Below are 19173 nucleotides of genomic sequence, written 5' to 3' on the forward strand. Positions count from 1 at the left end.
GGGACAGAAAACTCCGCGCCTCCTTCAACTCCGCCTCCAGTTTTCTGCCACTTGGAACACAGGGTCTCGGGACCCTTCTTTCCCTTTTCCTGACCAACGCAAGCTGAACTGCCTTGTTGACTTGTCTATCCTTCACTTTCCCTCTCTCTACGCCTTGTACCGGCCTTTTCACACCCCTACCTTGCTCCCACGCCTGTTCTGGGGGGTGTCTGTCTGCTTCCTTCGCCCCCACCCCCTCCCTCACCTTCTCCTCCCCACGCTGCCCTCGGCTCCTCCTCCAGGCCCCGCCCTCTACTCAAGGCCAGCGTCCCTGGTGGCCCCTTCCCCAGTCTTGGTACCCGCAACGCCTGCCCTAGAACCCTGGGGAGTGGGTTGGGGACCCTGGCCCAGGGAGAAGGGAATCGCGCGGGGCCAGCTCCCTCCCCGAGCCTTGTCCCTGCGTGCGCGCGCCGCGCCCCCTCCGCGGCCTCCCCGCGCCCGCCTCCCGCCTTCCCCTCCTCCTGGTGACGTCCGGGTCCCTGCCCGTCTGAAAACTCCGCGCCGCGGCGGTGGAGGCGGCGGCGGCGGCGGCGGCAGAGGAGGAAAGGGAGGAGGAGGTGGTGGAGGAGAGGAGCAGGAGGAGGAGCAGCGGCGAGCCGGGGCGACGACGGCGGGGCCCGAGCGCGGAGCCCCCGGGATAGAGCGCGCACCGGGGTGTCCCGGCACCCCGCTCGCCCCGGGCCGCCGCGGAAGATGGTGGCGGCGCCGTGCGCTCGGAGGCTGGCGCGGCGCTCGCACTCGGCGCTGCTGGCGGCGCTCATGGTGCTGCTGCTGCAGACGCTGGTGGTGTGGAATTTCAGCAGCCTGGACTCCGGGGCTGGAGAGCAGCGGCGCGCGGGGGCAGCGGCGGGAGCAGCGGAGCAGCAGCAGCAGCAGCCCGCGGCCCCGCGCCGGGAGCGCAGGGACCTGGCTGCCCATCTGCCCGCAGCCCGCGGAGGACCTGGAGGCCGAGCCGGCGGAGGAGGAGCACGGGGAGGCGGCCCCGGAGGAGCCCGCGCACAGCAGCCTGCCAGCCGCGGGGCACTAGCCGCCCGGGCGAGGGTAAGGTGCCCTTTGGGAAGGGGATCGCGAGCCGCGCGGACAGAGATACAGATGGGCGAACCTACCCACGCCTCCCATTGGTCTTGGCCACCCAAGTCCCGATTTCCGAAGGGACTCTGCTTCCTGACTGCCTCTGGCTGCCTCTGGCTGCCCTGGTTACCCTGGGCAGCTGCAGGGTCGTGCACTGAGCTGCGCTGCTCTGTGCGGAGTCTGAGGACCGCCCCCTTGGGGTCTGGAAAGTGAGCTCCAGAAGAGACTTGCTTTCTAGGGGGTCCTGTTCCCTATCACTCTTTCTGGGCTTCCTACTTGCTCTCTGGGTGGGGGCGTTGATGTCTCACTCCCCACTCGAGTGCGTGCATTGGATCGTGACCGGATCCTCAGCCGCTGCTCAAGGGTAGTTCTCCACGCAGCCTCTTTGGTCTGAGCTGTTTGCTTTGGACTGAGAAGAGACCCGGAATGAGTGTGTCAAGTCCTCCACCATATCCCTGGTGCCCAAATCAACACTGGGTCCTGCGTGCCTGATCTGACTTTGGGTCCTGTTTTCCCCGCTGGGTGTCTGCTTCTTCCAGTGCCCAACTTCCTTAGTCCCTAACCTTGCCATCTCTTGCCCTCCCTGACTTCGCCTCCTCCAGGACTTGCAGCTTCAGAGTACTGCCCCTTGGTCCCATCTGGCTGTATCTGACTTGACATGGGTGGCCAGTTACACTTACTGTCTGGCTGACTGGCCACACTATCACCACACCTCCCAGTGTGCTTTGCTTTTCTTGATGTGCATAGTCAGGGCTCTTAAACTGTCTTCCACAGTTCTACTAGTACCATCTGGTTGGCTAGGTGGAGCACCAGCTTTTCTTCCTCCTCTATCCCCAACTTCCTTCGGGACATCGGTTTCACCTTTTTCTGAGCTGGGGGGTGGGGGGAGGGGCGGAGGTCTGAGTCCCTAACTACTGTACAGGGTCTGTGCTCTGCATGGGAATAGTGTCTGTCTGTCTTTGGGCTGATGTGATATGCCACGTGACTCTGTTCATCATGCTGGTTCTCCGCAGAGAACTGCCCAGCATCTGAAGGACAGTAGCCGCCAGGGGAGTGTTTCTAGGATCTGTAGGGAGGGAACAGTCCTTGTTATTGCTTGTCACTCCTCAGCTCTTGCTGAACACTGCCTAGACACAGTTACACAGCCAGCCGGGTCAGAAGTGCTTTCTGACGTGCTTAAGTTCTTCGGGACTGTCTTGACCCTTGATGCCCGAGCGCAGCTCTTTGTGTTTGTGAGCTGAAGCAGTCTCAGGACTTGATCTGACAGAGCATTTGGCTGTTCTGTAGCTACCAGGGAGAAGTCTTGCCCTCAGCCGAGGTGAGACTTGTGGATGAGGACCTGAGAATTCTCAATGTCTCCAAGCCTTTTTTACAGCCAAGGGGACCCAGGCACTCACTGCATTTGAACTCCCGGAGTTGATCATGTGTTCCAACTGAAAAAAAAATGCTATTACATGTTTTTTTCTGAAATTGGAGACCTACTGGGAGGTGGGAGGAACTAAGAGCATGTAGTGTTGGCTCAGTGTGGAAACAGACAGGGTGGGGATGGGACCAGGGGATTCGCTGTACCTTTTGCAAACGGGCTTCAGGAGGTACCTTCAGGGTACATAGACCACCTGTTGAGATTAGGGCGAAGGGAGGGAAAGAAACCAACTGCTGATTTCTCTATAACTCCCCGATGTTCTGAGCAGTGATGCACAACCCCTCCATGTGTGTTCACCTAGGAGTCATCTCTCATGCCCTAGCCCAGTCACATTGGGTCTGGAATGGGGAAGGTGGGTGGCAGGGTGCCACTTCCCCTTTAAAACGTGTTTTTAGATCCCCAGTCCTAGCAGTGGAGCTTGTCTGCAGATTTACTTTTATCCGTGCATTCGGGAATGTCCTCCCACCCGCATCCTCCAGTGTCTCCATTTCTTTAGCTTCTCATGTAGGCATATATACATTTCATTCTGTTTTCTTTCACTTTCCCATTCCTGGTAGTTCTCAACTGTCCAGTCTAATTGCTGCTCCTGGACTTTTTGTCCTATGCACGTCACTCTCACTCTCCTCTCGTCGTCCTCCTTTCTCACATCCATCCCCAGGAGCTGCAGTGTGCTAGCTGGCTAGAACTAGGGGTCTGCTTGTCCTCCTCAAGGTGTGCCCACCCCAACCCCTGCCCTTTCGTGGAGCTCAAGGAGACCAGAAGGGGGCAGGCTGTTCCCAAAGTCCTTCAGAGCTGGAGCTTGGGATACAGGCAGAGAGAGCCACAGACTGCTAAGGACCACGGTGGCCCTTGAAACATGCCATTCATTTCTGGACTCTGCCTGGGCTTACTGCATGCACAATGCTGCAGAGGGATTCAGGCTGGCATTCAGAAGTGGCACACACACACACTTGTGCACACACATGCATGTTTACCCCCCACCCCCCCCCACACACACATGCTTCCTGTGATTTTTTCCAGATGACTTCTGCAAATACCATGGAAGTGTATGCTTGGTCAGTGGTGTTTGTCTCTGTGTCATGCTTTGTGTCAGGCTGGGGTAGGGTAGGGTGAACAACCATGGCTTGGGTGAGTGTGTGGCAAAGGGTGTCGAGCAGCCATTATGACTAGAGTATCTCCTAATGCAGACCTATCTGCTTCTCCTGGTAGCTTTCTCCCTCTCCCAACTTCTGAACTATGATCACGCCTTTTATGTTTGGAGAGCAGCATCTAGGTACAGAGACTGTACCTGTGACTGGGCACTGGAGGCACTTACTTAAGAGAGGAAGGAGCACTCAGGTTTGTACGCAGGCAGGGCCAGAGGGTGTGTTCGAGGATGGTGGTGAGATGAGCATCCCTGCGCAGGTTTGCTAGTATCTATCTCCCTTTCCTCTCAGCATCCCTGAGCTTTCATGTGTTAGTTTGATGCAGATTACAGCTGAGTTCTGTAGCGGGGCGTTTTCTCTGGGCCTCAGTAAGAAACGAACTTCACTGTAGTCTCGGAATATAAAACAGAGAGCACTGAGCTGTAGATGAGGGAAAGTAGTCAGGGGTGAGGGGACTGTCAGAAAGATCAGCCAGCAGAAGTTCTTTAATAGACTTGGGAGGAAATGAAAGTTATGCCCGTGGATGTCATACCCATATTTTCCTCTCTCTTGCTAAAATCCCGTAGTCCCACCATTTGTCACTTGTGTCCTGAGATACACTGTCACTCAAGGTACTTAGGAAGATTCCTTTAAGGAATCTAGTTTTTCAGTGTCCTTGCCCGCTGCGGCTGCAGGCTTACACTAGAAGGCTGGTTTTGGATGGTCTGGCCCCTTTGAAATGCTGATGTTTTTCTGCAGAGATCCCTCATTCTTCACATTACTCAGATAACTCTTGCAGACATTAGCAGTGACTTTGGACGAAGGTTCCAGTGGCGTTGGAGGCAAAGCTTTCCTTTCCGTCTAAATGTTTGCAGAGAGAACAGAGAGTGTTTTGATGGCCGGTTTGTCTCCTCCACACTTCCAGTGAAACATTTTGTCTGAGCAAAGCATGACACTTTGTATGCAGAAGTGTGCATCCTTGAGCGATATTTATCTTGCTGCAGATATAATGCCGTCTGCTTTACCACACACTGGAAATGCTAAATAAAATAGATAAGTAGTAGTCATCTAATTTAATAATAAGATAATAAATACAGGCCAGATGTTCATTATCTGAAATACTTTGAATGGGGGAGTGTTTCAAAATTTGGATTTCGAAAGATACTTTGGGATATTAGCATGTAAATAAAAAGATGGGATGGGACCCAAGATTAAGCACACAAAGTAATTAAACAAAATTATTATTTTCTTTCCTTCTCTCTCTCCTTTCTCTCTCTCTCATTTTTTCTTTCCTCCTGTTTCTCTTCCTCCTGGTCCCCTTTTTTTCTTGTCTTGCTGTGTAACTCAGACTAATGTCTAAATCATGATGCTTCTGAGATTACAGCTATGTGCACCCACACCTGGCTTGAACAATTCATTTGTATGCTATATACATATCTTATATACATGGCCTAAAGGTAATTTTGTACATGATTTGTGCCTGCATTTTAACTGTGACCTGTCATATGAAGCAGGTTTAGAATTTCCACTCCTCATGTCATGCCTATGCTTGGAAAATTTGCGTTTCAGAGCATTTAACAGGTAGGACATTTCATGGGTATGCATGTATGCATGTAGTCACTTTCCTATTCTCTCTAGGCTATTAGCTCATTTAAAAAATCCTTTAAAAGCTTGGATGGTGAGTCGCTTGCTAATTTTTAAACAGGAGGCCAACTGAGGCTTAAAATTCTTATTTTCTGGGGATTGTTTGACTTTGATCCATGTACTTGACAGGAAAAAAAATAATGATTTAAGTTAGCATAGAAAGTTGATATCTGTGTGTGTGTGTGTGTGTGTGTGTGTGTGTGTGTGTGTCTGACTTACAATGCAAACTATTCTTTTTTTTCTCCATCTTTATTAACTTGGGTATTTCTTATTTACATTTCGATTGTTATTCCCTTTCCTGGTTTCCAGGCCAACATCCCCCTAGCCCCTTCCCCTCCCCTTCTATATGAGTGTTCCCCTCTCCATCCTCCCCCCATTACCGCCCTCCCCCCAACAATCCCGTTCACTTGGGGTTCAGTCTTAGCAGGACCAAGGGCTTCCCCTTCCCCTGGTGCTCTTACTAGGCTATTCATTGCTACCTATGAGGTCAGAGTCCAGGGTCAGTCCATGTATAGTCTTTGGGTAGTGGCTTAGTCCCTGGAAGCTCTGGTTGGTTGGCATTGTTGTTCATAAGGGGTCTCGAGCCCCTTCAAGTTCTTCCAGTCCTTTCTCTGATTCCCTCAACGAATACATTGGCGAATGCCAGCAGCAAACCATTGAACTGAGAATGCAGACTATTCTTAAGCCTACCTCTGTAATAAGACTCTACCCGTCTACTCTGAACTGCCGGCAATGAGAGAGAGGGGTTGCAAATCTCTGTGCAGAGAATCTAAGATGCCACCCCACCCCATATAACTGTGCAGGGCGGAGTTCCTCCAGCCTTCAGATTGTTCTTTAAAATCTCTCTCCCTTTTTATTCTCCCCCTGACCCTGCCTGTGTGTGTGTGTGTGTGTGTGTGTGTGTGTGTGTGTGTGTGTGTGTGTGTGTGTACGTGTTCATGTGGACATGTGGGTGTATGCATCTGGGTATATGTGTGCAGAGGTGTGCATGTGTAGAGGCCAAAGATCAACATGGGAAGCCTCCTCTATCACTGTCAAGCTTAATTTTTGAAACAAGGAGTCTGGCTGAGCCTGAGGCTCACTGGTTCCACCAGGCCGCCTCACCAGTGAGCTCCAGGATCTGTCTGTTCCACCTCCTCGGTGCTGGGATCATAGATGTGTTCCTCCATGGCTGGCTTTTTACTAGAGTGCTGGAGATCCAACTCAGGTCCTCATGTTTGTGCTGTAAACACTTTACAAACCGAGTCACCTCCCAGCGCCACATCTCTTCCTTCATTTTTTTTTCTTTTTCAAGATGTATGAGTATTGTGTCTGCGTTTACACCTGCACAACAGAAGAGGGCATCAGACCACCATGAATCTATCGTCATAGCTGCAATGTGGGTGCTGGGAATTGAACTTAGTACCTCAGGGAGAACAGCCAGTGTGTTTAACTGCTGAGCCATCTCCAGCTTATCTCTTCATTCCTCATGACTGTCTACCACAACAAAAGGCAAAGACTTTGGAGAAAGTGAAATGAATACATAACCAGTACCACCTGTCACAAAAACCAATTAAAGGGACAGAAGAGAAGCGAGGTCTTTCACTGCACCTGAAGCTCACTGATTCCACCAGGCTGACACACTCCTGAGCTCCCGAACGCTGTCTCTCACCATCTCCTCAGTGCTGGGATCATAGCTGTGTCCCACCATGCCTGGGACACGTGATAGGCCCAAGACAAATTTAAGAGTCAATAGGATGTCCTCTGATCTACAGAGGGTCAGATCCCAGATTTTCACTGTCTTGTCTCCATGGCCTGGGCAGGTCTCTCTCTGCTTTTCTGCAACTTGAAGCTACCTCTGTGGTGTGCAGAGGGAGAAGGGTACTGACTGATTGGTGAGAACTGGTTTGCTCTGGCCACAGGCTGATGCTCCAGTGTCAGCTGTTTTCTCAGAAGGAAAGCTAGGGTGTTTGGAATAAACATTTGCCTTTTCAAAGTTACTCAATTGCGATAGCTTTTGAGTGAAATTCTGCAGTAGAATGCCTGAGCGTCTTTTGGTGTGGGCCAGCCTTGGAACAGGACAGAGTGAGGTAGAGAGAAGAGTAATATTCATTGATTATTGGCTGTATGCCTGACATTATTTTGGTATTTTGCATCCATGAAGCTTATTCCACCAAATTCCTACCCAGTATGAATATGCGTGTATATGAATGTGTGTGTATGTTTGTATGTGTGTGTGTGTGTGTGTGTGTGTGTGTGTGTGTGTCTGTATGGGACTGCCTGCTTGCCTATCTGTCTATCTGTCTGTGTCTCTGAATCACTCTATTCCTCTGTCTACACCTCCACTCTAGGAAGCAGGACGTTCTGTTACGCGTTTCATGCAAAGTTGAAACTGAGGAGGGTACCCAACTAGGAGTCGTTGGTCTTATGCTTACTAGTTGTAGTACAGGTCACACTTAAAAACAGAGTTCCACAGACGCCATCTCCCCACGTCTCTGGACACTCCCAGCACTGTGGGGCGAGGCTGCTGCTGTGCTCACATAGATGAAGAGACTGGGAAGCAATCCCAGGCTGCTTCTTGCCCAGTGCTGTCCCAAGTCCTGAGCTCCTCGTCTGTACAGCTTTTCCAAACCCCCTCATGCAGCCATATGCTTCTTGAAAGCCATTCTTCTGTGTTAACAGATTCCTAAAAGTGTGCAGACTCTTAAGAACCAGATCCCTGAAGAACGATGCGAACAGCACAGTTGTTAGCTGCAAAGCTGAGGTCTGAACCCAGGCCTCCCACACTCCGAATGGTCTACTCTACATTCTCTGATGGCTAAGGCCTTGCAGAGGTCACCTTCTGACCTTAGCATCCCATCACTCCACGAATCCCAACAAAATGCCAAACCCCAGAGGCAAGATTTTGTTTTGTGTCTTTAGAGTCCAGCAAGGTGCTTTGACATACACACAGAAAAACAAAACGAAACAAAAGAAAGTAACAGTGATGACAGCAAAAGGTTTCTTTAGTCCAACAAATGAACACATCCCTTATACCATGTCTGCCTCTTGTTTGTATGAGGAGAACACCAAAAACTACCCTTTTAACACAATTCTTGAGTTTGATAAACTATTAAGTATGACACAGTGTGACGCTCATTCCTCCAGCCCCATGTTGGGTATGTAGACTTGCTCATCCTGCTTTCTACCGTGTCGCAACCTTACTCCGCATGTCGTATGAAGACAGGATTTTATGGCTCCAGAAAAGGAAGAAAGCAGTGTGGCCTCTAGTGAAACACACTACAGAATAGCTGACCAGAGTCTTTGCAGACAGGGAGTCCTGGATTCAGGACGAGGGACAAGGGACAGGGGGAGGTTGTGTAAGGTTTCCAGACCGGTGCAAAATGTCCTCACCCCTGTTCCTGCCACTCCACTCTCCAGTTCAACTGTCCAACTGTTATCTCTGGAGGATCCCATGGCCTGGGCCATCACAGGAGGAGTTATCTCGTGAACATGCAATCCACGCAGGCACTTCCTTCCTCTTGCAACAGGCATTACTTACTTATTTGCCTGCAGAAACTCCTTGGGTTGTTCCTCTGTGGTCCTCATGGTTTGCTCATCCTTCCATCACCAACCAAAGAGTTACAAGAAGGTAGGGAGTAGAGGCAGGTGGGTGTACCACTGGGGAGGGAGACTGGCATCGATCAGTCCCAGAGTCTAGAAGCACAGATCCCTGACCACATGGAGAAAGATGGGAACTCATTCTCAATTAATTCTTTTGTGAGTCTCTCCTCATCCACTCAGGCCTCTTGAAGGCAATGAAGGGGATTTGTTCCTACTGAAATCAGGCTTGTCCCAGTCAGGTGACCCTGGCTTATCTGGGCTAATGGGTCAGGGGATACCAATGAAGCAGGGTGCTAAGATGTATTTCTGTTTCTATTTGGAGATCTTTCCTGTGAAGCTGGGCTGTAAAGTCACCGTTGATGTAACCGTTTCCTGCCGGAGATGCGCTCACATGACAACTGTGTGATAATGATGGTATGGCAGTGCCAAGGAGGGGAGCGAGTGTTCTTGAGTATTTATCTTGTATCAGACAACTGTGGATTGACTAGACAGCTCTACTCCTACTGAATCTTTCACACCAGCCTACAAGTGAAGGCTGGTGTCTCATCTCTGTTTTTATTGGTTACAAATAACAGCCCTGTAAAATGAATTGGGTGAAAGTTAAATTTCTGAAAAGAGTCCAAACTAGGAGTTGAAGGGTGGTGACTACAAAGATTGTGTATGGGGCTCTGTCTAGTACACTGCTGGTAAACCTTTGTCTTTAGCCCCGTTTCATTCCATTTATCCCTGTATACTTACATACATCTATTCACCTAGCCATTCATCCATCCGTCAGCCCATCCATCTCATCATCCATGTATCCATGAACAAACAAATGAACGAGTTAATGAATGAAGGAATCCATCCATCCGATGCTCCAAGCCCTTCTGCAGGAGGAGCGTAGCTGGCAAGGGAGGATTAGAATTACAATCACAAGCAGTTCACCAGCTGACCATTCTTCTCTGCTAGGCTTAGATGAGATATGACCTCTTGTATATAAGAGAAAGGTATTCTCTGGTAAAATGGAAATGACAATTAGTGTCATCAAGGGGCTCAGAAGCTTTCCAGTCTCCTACAAATTCATAACCTCCTGACCAAAGGACTAGTCTGTTCCACTCATGAAGTCTAAGCTCCCCATCCTGTAGTTGAAAGGCTGAACCTATAGAATAGAAAGTGTGGCTAGCCAATTGCAGCCCAAGAGGCAGATTCTGCACCATTTGTGATATAGGCCAGGCTATGATATTGTCTTTACTTACTTGTGGCTCAGTTTCCTTGTCTGAAACTCTGTGGCCTCATAGGCCTTGGTAATAAAAGGTAATCCTGGCCCATCATCAATATCTGTTTTGCCTTCATATATGCACCCATTCATCTCTGCATCATCATTTCATCATCCGTCCATTTATACACCCATCCATCCATCCATCCATCCATCCATCCATCCATCCACTCATCCTCCCACCCACCCATTCATCCATCCATTTATCTGTCTACCCATCCACCCACCTATCCATCCATCTACCCAGCCATTTTTCCATCTACCCACCCACCAACCCACCTATCCATCCATCTACCTATCCACTCACCTATACATATATACATACATATATATACATACACATATATATATATATATACATTCACATAGCCACTCATTTATCCATTCATCCATCCTTCCATCCATCATCCACCCATGCATTTAACCACACATGTATTGCATATCTATTTTTCTATCTATCCAACCTCAATTCATTTACATATACATGTATGATCCATCCATCTACCCTTCTGTCTGTCTTTGCATTCACCCCATCCATTCATGGAATTAGAAATTGACCCATACATTAAGTGCCATAAGGCTGTGTGGACTAATTCAGTTCTTTTAAATGTCGAAAAGGCCTATCTGTCCTGTGTCACATTTTGTTTGTTATGAATGGCCAAGCTGGAAATGGTCATACCCTGAACTCTTCAATTCTTAGATCCCTCTCTCAAGATCACTTTTAAAAACTCATTCACTGAGTAACTCATCTAATCATTTTGCCACCTGTTTGCTAGAAATTTGTGATCATTGTGGATGGCTGAGAGTAGCCACATGCCGGTCATTACTGCAACTATTTTTCAAGTGCCCTCTGTGTGAAGGGAGGTAGTGGAGCCCCAGAGTATACAAATTCTCTCAAACACCAGGTTACTCAGAAGTCGAACCTCAAGGATGAAATGAAATCCTGCATTCGGCAGTTTGGTGAAGTTTCCACTTCGTGTCAGCAGGATAGCTAGAATCCCTGCCCTACCCCCACCATCCACGTATGTGTTCCATATGTCCTTACACTACAGAGGTGGGCACTGGGAAGTTGGGAGTTTTTGAAGAAAAAGGACCAGTAGACCCCTTGGCTTGGGTCATAGCTCTATCAAAGATGTCTGACTTTCACCTCTGAATCTTTCTGGATTTCCTCTGATGATGCCTGTAAACCCTACTCTCTCCTTGGGTCACAGAGCTCAAACCTGGAAATAAAGAAGCAAGTGTTAGGGCACTCAGAATGCCCCATGGAGTGGATGCTGGGGCTCCTGTCTCAGAGTGGGGTCCGGGGAGCTCTCCTCCCTAATGATTAAGTGATTGAATGAATGCATGCATGAATGAAATTCACAAGAGGAAGCGTGCATTCACAAACTAGCCACATTGATTCCTGAGTTTCTGCTGTGAGTCAGGCACTGTGTAAAATGTGGGACCCATTTGCTGCTAGCCATGGTTGGAACGCAGGAGGATGCACAAGCAGAATAATCACAATGGAATATAATCTATGTTACTGAAGAGCGAAGGCAACAGTGTTGGGGAGAGAACAATGCGCATCTGGAGGAGGGCAGAGTTTGGGGGGAGCAGTTAGTTATGTTCACTTTTGGTGGTTATTTCGCTAACTTTAGGGTGAGGAAATATTTTGGAAGGATGCTTTTTGCTAGAAGAGTTCCAAACTGGCTGCCCGAGTCCCAAATACTCTGCAGACACTAATGTCAATTCCCCAGGGCTTTCAGGAGGGCTGACAGCTCTCATGCTGAAGTTTGAGGGCTGGGAACGCAGCTGACTTCCATTCCTAGCACAGAAAAAGGAAAAACAATTAAAGCTATGATAGCTGTGTACCAAGGACTGTGTCTAGTCACATCTGCATGACATTTTCACAGTTCTCAGATTTTTATGTTCATCTAACTGCTCTGTGTTCTGACTCTCTTCCTTTCTCTCTCCCTTCTCCTTTCACTGTGTACAGTCCAGTGAATGGGTCACAAACTGAGCACGCCCAAGACTCCCACACTCAGACCAAGAAACAGCACCTGTGACTTTGCCGGTGCATCTCTCCCCCACTTCTTGAGTGGCAGATTTAAAAATACTAATAATGCTTTGTGTATTTAAAAATGCATATTAGGGAAAATGTATACATCTAGCCAGGCCATCAAAGTGCCAGCCTCAATGCTCTTGTGGCCTCACTTGTAAAAAATGTGACAAGAAAGTAGAAAGAATTTACCTACCAGTCTATAAACATCATAGTTGCAACCCGGTTTTAACTGGGTCCTAACTGAGTTTGGTGAAAGACTGTCAAAGACATACACATTTTGTAAACGTCCATTAACCTGTTTGGAGATTGTTGGCTGTTCTGATGATACCTATGCCAGGGTGTGGAGATGGCTCAGTCTGTCAAGTGCTTACCACACAAGCGTGAAGGCTTGAATTTGATCTGCAGAACCCATTTAAAAAAAAACAAAACAAGCAAACAAACCAAAACAAAACACAAACAATTGACAAACCCCCTCCCCTCAAACCTCAAACAGATGTAGTGAACTGGGGAGGCAGGGACAGTTGAATCCCTGGGGTTCACTGTCCAGCCAGCCAAATAGGTGAGCTCTGCCCAGTGAGAGACTGCTTCAAACATCATGGTACCCGAGGAACACTACCGGGGTTGCCCTCTTACTCCCGAAAACACCTATCTCTGTACGTGAATACACACACACAGAGAGAAATGAACACATAGCTGCGCTGTTTTGTTCTGAGGTCTCAATGGAAAAGGTTTGGGGCAGACACTAAGAAGAACCAAGCTCTGGGCTGTTGGAGGGGAGTGAACTAGGCCTGCTGAGAGAGAGGGTTTTCATGGCTCTGTTGCTTTTATACAGACCCCCATGGAGGACTCCCAGGTTTGTCCTCCTCCATTTAGTTCCCAGCCCTTCCTGTGACTCTCTGGGACTCGTGCCTCCTGTTGAATCCATGCCCTCTGTTCGGTCCGCTACGTATTGAACCCGGAGTCAGCTGTGATGAATGGGTCCCCGGACAGACTGGTAAACCACTGCATTAACTTAACCCAGAACCACGACTGCATGCAATTCAGAGCCCCGGGCAACAGAACCTGGACATCCCACGTAGATGTCAGCAGCGACTCTTAAGGACAATGGGGGCACCTAGTCATCTCAAGAGGAGGGAGGTGGGGAGGGAGGAAAACCCAAGGACAGCGAGAGATCATTTCACAACGTCTCGGCACTCAACCACACTCAACCACACTGGCGTTCATAAAATAAACAACAGCTTTGTAATGGAGAGTTCTGTGTACATTATTTAAGGATGGTATTAAAACCCACTTAGAGGGATCAAGAAATATGGTGGTTACCTCATTAAATACCCCTTTTTGGGGGATGTAGAAGATATTCTTTCCCTCTTCATCTTTACTGGTGAAATGAGGTTTTATCAATTAGAGATGGGATGAGAATTCTTTTTGTTTTGTTTTGTTTCCCTTTGCCAGACTTTTTTTTTTTAGCTGTTTTGTGTTTGTTGGTTGGTTTTTATTTTTTCATAGAGGACCAGGCTTTGCAGATGTTCAGTATGAAATAAAAGCCTGTTCATTGCCTCTCATTCATGCAGCCTTTTATCTCCGGCAGGGAAGAGACAGCTGGTGTCAAAGACACAGGGAGCCCCTTTGGCTTGCAGGTGACTTGACTCTGGGTCTGATATAAGCTAGACCCTCACCTAAGTCTCTTAGCTTCTCACTTCTGAAGTAGAAGGCAAAGAGAAGACAGTTTGAGGAGGGTGGGGACCATGCAGGAAGGGTTCAGCAACCACCAAGTGATTTGCAGGTGGGCCTGGCTTCTGTTACTAACACCCCCCCCACACACACACACCCCTCACACCAGGAAGCTGGTGGCAGCTGGAGTGTTTGGAAGGTTCCTAACTGTCAGCCAGCAGAAGGATCTGGAGGAAGCCAGCTGTTTATTGGGGGTGGTTACAGGGGAGATGATGCTCAAACAGAAGTGGATGCTGGAAAGTAGTGGGGAAGCCAGAAGTCAGGAGCAAACCTGGCTCTCCCTGGCACCTCCCATCTCCCATCTTTCCTCCTTCTCCTCTTCCTTCATATGAGAGAAGCAGATAATTTCTAAACATTGAGTTGGTAGTCAAAATCACTGACTTCAAATCCTAATCTATTCTGGAGTGCCTACTACTACTGGACTCTGGCTTTTGTTTGTGGAAAGGTAACAGTTTGCAGGAGGAAGGTGTGACTTTCCTTTCTGCTGGAACTTCCAGCTTGCCCCGGGGCCACCCTGCTTATCTGTGTCACTTGAAACCACGGTTGGGTTTTGTGTGAGTCAACTTCCCTTTACTGTGGCGAAATGCAGCATGGAAGGCAGGGGAGATTGACTCTGGCTCAAGGGTTGGAACAGTTTCTAAACCTGGTTTTTCAGCACTGAGCCTGTGATGCGCCAGGAGAATGTGGTAAAGGGAGCCGCCTACCTTATGATAGCCTGAAAGTAGGAAGAGGTTGGCTGCTGGTCACCTAGCTTGCTCCAGTGCAGCCCCGCCTCCTACAGACGCCATCCCATTCAGCTGAGCCACTGGAAACCACGCCTTCAAGGGATCATCAGCTTCTGTGGGCCATTTGACAAGATTTGAATTAACTCTCACAGTAGCATGCAACAATTGCGGCTCCCTGTGAGAAGTCAGTGTGTGTCATGCTAGGCAGACTATCGGGAATTATCACATTCAGTCATTTACAACGGCCTTATCAAGTGGCTGCTGTGCCAATTCCTACTTTATTCCCTGATCTTTATTTCCCTCGAGAGACTGAAGCCTGGGGAGAATAAGGAATTCCCCTAAGCTATAAGACAAGCAACCCTGGAACATAACTCAGGCATGATCAGGGAGCCTACATGTATGTCAAAATTCTGGGCTTCACAGACGGGTGTATGTGTGTATGGGAGGTGTACATGTGTTTGTGTTGAGGTGTGGTGGAAGCTGTGGACCAATGTTGTGTATATTCTGCTCTTGTTGTATGTAGAGTTCTATGATTCAGAACTCTGGCTGGCCTGCAAGACCCTGGGATCCGCCTTCTCCTAAGCACTGAGATTACATATGTACCCTGACAAGCTCAGTTTTGATGTGCCAGGGTTCTCTTTACCAACATTTCCGGTAGATGATTTTTAGCAGAGACATTTCTCTGAGCCATTCTGCGAAATCCCTCTACTACAAAGTTGGTCCCATCTGCCCATTGTGTAGATGGAACTACTGAGACACAGCACCAAGCCAGGATTAAAAGCTGGGGTGTAAACCAGAGTGTAGCTTACTGTGGCTAAAGGCAGAATTCACACATTCAGACCTGGCAGTTCTCTGTGTTGAAAAGCCCTGACCCCCATCCTCACCGAGTTGGGCAGGGCTAGTGGCAAGCACCCTCCATCCACAGTGGGAAAGAGAAGTAACATCCGTGGTGTAATATTTTGATAAGTTTCTGATTTGTATTAAAATAATAATTACAGCAATTATTACGAACTCAAATTTCAAGGAGACCCAGCTGCTTACAGAGAGAAAAATAATTAACCACAGATTCTCTGGGAATTGCATGGAAGCCAGGCCTGGCCCTTTCCCTCCCTGAATGTCCAGTGGAGCTTTGGCTGCAGGTTGAAGGCCACGTGTTTTGCCAGCTGCTGTTGTGAGTGGAAGGGACAGCCAAGGTCCACTGTCAGAGGCACTGATGACAGAGAAGTATGTCATCCCGGGGATGCTGGATTTGAATGGTGGCCCTGTCCTCAGTCTCTCAGGTGGGTGTCACTTTAGACACAAACACAATGTCAGCTGGAGGAAAGTAATGGCAACCTGTATTTTATTATTAAATATCCCCAAAGACACTAGACTCTGCTGGTACCTGGCCATAATGAAGGATGCCTAGCTAATTTCATTTCTCTCTGGGAAGCTGATTGGGCTGTGAGCTGCCTTGATTGTGAAGATGTATTATAGTTCTAACTTTTATTTACTTCCCTTCTCAGTGCTGGGCATGGAACCTAGGGCTGGTCCAGGCTCAGCAAGCCTTATACCTCCAAGTTGCCCGTTCATGGCCCTTTAGCTGGCCCCTAATTCGTGACTATTAGAAATAGTGCTGCCATGAACATTCTTTAAGAAGAGATTACTATATTAGAATTTATTGTGTGTGTGTGTGTGTGTGGTGTGTGTGTGGTGTGTGTGTGTGTGGTGTGTGTGTGTGGTGTGTGTGTGTGGTGTGGTGTGGTGTGTGTGTGTGGTGTGTGTGTGTGGTGTGGTGTGGTGTGTGTGTGTGGTGTGTGTGTGTGTGGTGTGTGTGTGTGGTGTGTGTGGTGTGGTGTGGTGTGTGTGTGTGGTGTGTGTGTGTGGTGTGTGTGTGTGTGGTGTGTGTGTGTGTGTGGTGTGGTGTGGTGTGGTGTGTGTGTGTGGTGTGTGTGTGTGTGTGGTGTGTGTGTGTGGTGTGTGTGGTGTGTGTGGTGTGGTGTGGTGTGGTGTGGTGTGTGTGTGTGTGTGGTGTGTGTGTGTGGTGTGTGTGTGTGGTGTGGTGTGTGGGGTGTGTGTGTGTGGTGTGGTGTGGTGTGGTGTGTGTGTGTGGTGTGGTGTGGTGTGGTGTGTGTGTGTGTGGTGTGTGTGTGGTATGTGTGGTGTGTGGGGTGTGTGTGTGTGGGGTGTGTGTGTGTGTGTGTGTGTGTGTGTGAGAGAGAGAGAGAGAGAGAAAGAGAGAGAGCGAGCGCGCACAGTGCTACAACTTGCAAGAGTCAACGGCCTCCCTCCGTCATGTAGGTCCCCAGTACTCAGGGTCATCAGGAATGGTGGTATGCAGCTTTGTCTGCTGAGACATCCCTCCAGCTCTACCCTGAGCATTTGCATACGTGTCCTTGATGAGCACACGGACATTGGCTAGATAAATATCCATGAGCAAAATCAACCTACTTCCTGTTTTGCTTTGTTTCCCTTTTTTAAGGGAGACAAGCTTTCACTTTAAAACCTTACTTCCTTTCACACTGAGAGGTGGAGTTCGGTGGTAGGTTCCCAGGTTGAGGTTTCAGGATGAGGCTTATGTCCATAATTAGCGTTGTGGAACAGGAGTCCGCACAACTGAGATGTATTAGTTGGTACTGTTCGGTTCCTTTAAGGCTGCTGGGAGCACCTGACGTTAACAACTTTGGGAAACGATGCCATCATTTAATTTCTTCTGCTGTAGTCATATGGTCCAGAAAGCTGTTATCTTTACTCAGCAAAACAAGTCTGGCAGAATTAGGCCTTTTTGTTTGTTTGTTTGTTTCTTTAAAATCCCTATCACTTTCTGCTTTGATTGACTTCTCTTTATTCCTAGCTGTTCTGGTATTCTTGCTGGGAAGCAGATGAGTACAGCCCTGCCTCCCCCATAGGATCTCTAGCCTGCAGTGGCATGTGTCATTTTACATTGAAATGCTGTGCTGACGTGTCCCTTCAGGGACTGCATATGTTGTGGGCCGCAGAACATTAGAGCTCTGGCCTCCATCTGAGGACCTGGCGCTCTGTGCAGTGTCAGCACTGTTTAGTGGCCCAGGATCTGCCTCGCTTTCTGAACCCCAGTCACTTTGTATTTACTGTCCCACTTCTGCAGCCACAGCTGCTGACAGGGTTGGGACAAGGATTCCCTTCGATCCATCGTCTTTCAGATTTGCTTGGCGCTGGCTAAATACAATGACTTCATATTCTTTCTGGGGCTTGTTAAAGAGACCTGTCAGTTTTGTCTTCCAGCCAGCCTTCCCCAGCAGAGGAACATCCTGGCTGTTTAAGAAGCCTGGCCTCAGGTCCTGCTGATTGCAATAGCAGACTTCACCGGTGTCACAAGAAGATATGCATGCTGCTGTTATTTTTAGGGGGTGGGGGGTAAAATATGGATTTCTGTGCTGGAAGTGCACATGAAATCCCATGTCAGCCACAATCTGTTACATATGACTCAATGTTGGTAAGTTTCAGTTGTAGTTTTTTTTCTCTTTTTTAAACATGGGGTTAGGACTCTGAATGTGCATTTCCTAGATATGAAATATTTAACTCTTCAGTCTACGTGGCTTTGCTCCCTAACTCCAGCTATACAGTTTATTAAACCTTAGAACTCCTTATAAAGGTATGGCGGGGAGAGGGAAGGAGGGAGGGAGGGAGAGAAGGAATAAGGGAGGGAGGGAGGGAAAGAGAGAATAAGCACCATGGCACACATGTGGAAATCAAAGGACAATTTGCAACGGTTCTATCTTCAGTTCTAGGAATTGAACTCGGGTTACCGGGCTTGGTGGCAAGAACCTTTACTTGCTGAGCTATCTCATCAACCCTATGACATCTTCTTTACCAAGCCTACTTTGTAAGCTGGATGTGGTAACACATGCTTGTGATTCTAACACCTGGGTAGTGGAGGCAGGAGAGTAAGACTACCAAAAATCTCTGCTACATATGAAATTTGAAGCTAGCTTGGGTTATATAAGACCTTATCTCAGAAAACAAAATACAATACAGAAGAGACCACACTCTAGATGTTCTGAGATGCCTTCATAAAATTGGTGATTAACTTCAGCTCAGAATAAACTAATCTATTTCAAAAGATGAAATCTTCTGGCCTCATTCATGGAATAGCAAGGTGTTGGACATTCTCTTCTAAAATGCAGTCACATAGAAATGCAAACTGATGACATTTCTAGGGCTGGGGAATCTGGCTCAGTAGGTGCAATGCTTACCTAACATTCATACAGCCTTGGGTTTTATCTCTAGCCCTGCATAATGCAGGCATGGTAGCCTATAATCCTAGCACTTGAGTGGATGAGGAAAGAGGATGAGAAGTTCAAACTTATTTTTGGATACATAGCTAGTTGGGGGATGTCTTGCTTACATTTCTATTGCTGTGATTAAGCTCTATGACCAAGTCAACTTATTAAGGAAAGTATTTAATCTCGGTTTATGGCTTTAGAGGGCTAGAGTCCATGTTGACTCTGTCATGGTTAGTATTCATGATAGAGCAAAGGCATGGATAACACATGGCTGTGGGGAAAGCTTAGAACTTA

The 19173-nt window shown here is 48.2% G+C and overlaps 1 protein-coding gene across 1 annotated transcript in view; it reads left to right on the plus strand.

The window, feature by feature from the left end:
* Positions 1-724: 724 nt before the first annotated feature.
* Positions 725-19173, plus strand: part of Xylt1 (xylosyltransferase 1) — a 282826-nt gene continuing 264377 nt past the window's right edge. The window contains 1 exon segment of the mRNA NM_022295.2: positions 725-1080. Coding sequence (NP_071631.1) covers positions 733-1080 — 348 coding nt within the window. The 5' untranslated portion in view covers positions 725-732.

The sequence above is a fragment of the Rattus norvegicus genome, chromosome 1, assembly GCF_036323735.1.
Source record: "Rattus norvegicus strain BN/NHsdMcwi chromosome 1, GRCr8, whole genome shotgun sequence".
NCBI lineage: Eukaryota > Metazoa > Chordata > Mammalia > Rodentia > Muridae > Rattus > Rattus norvegicus.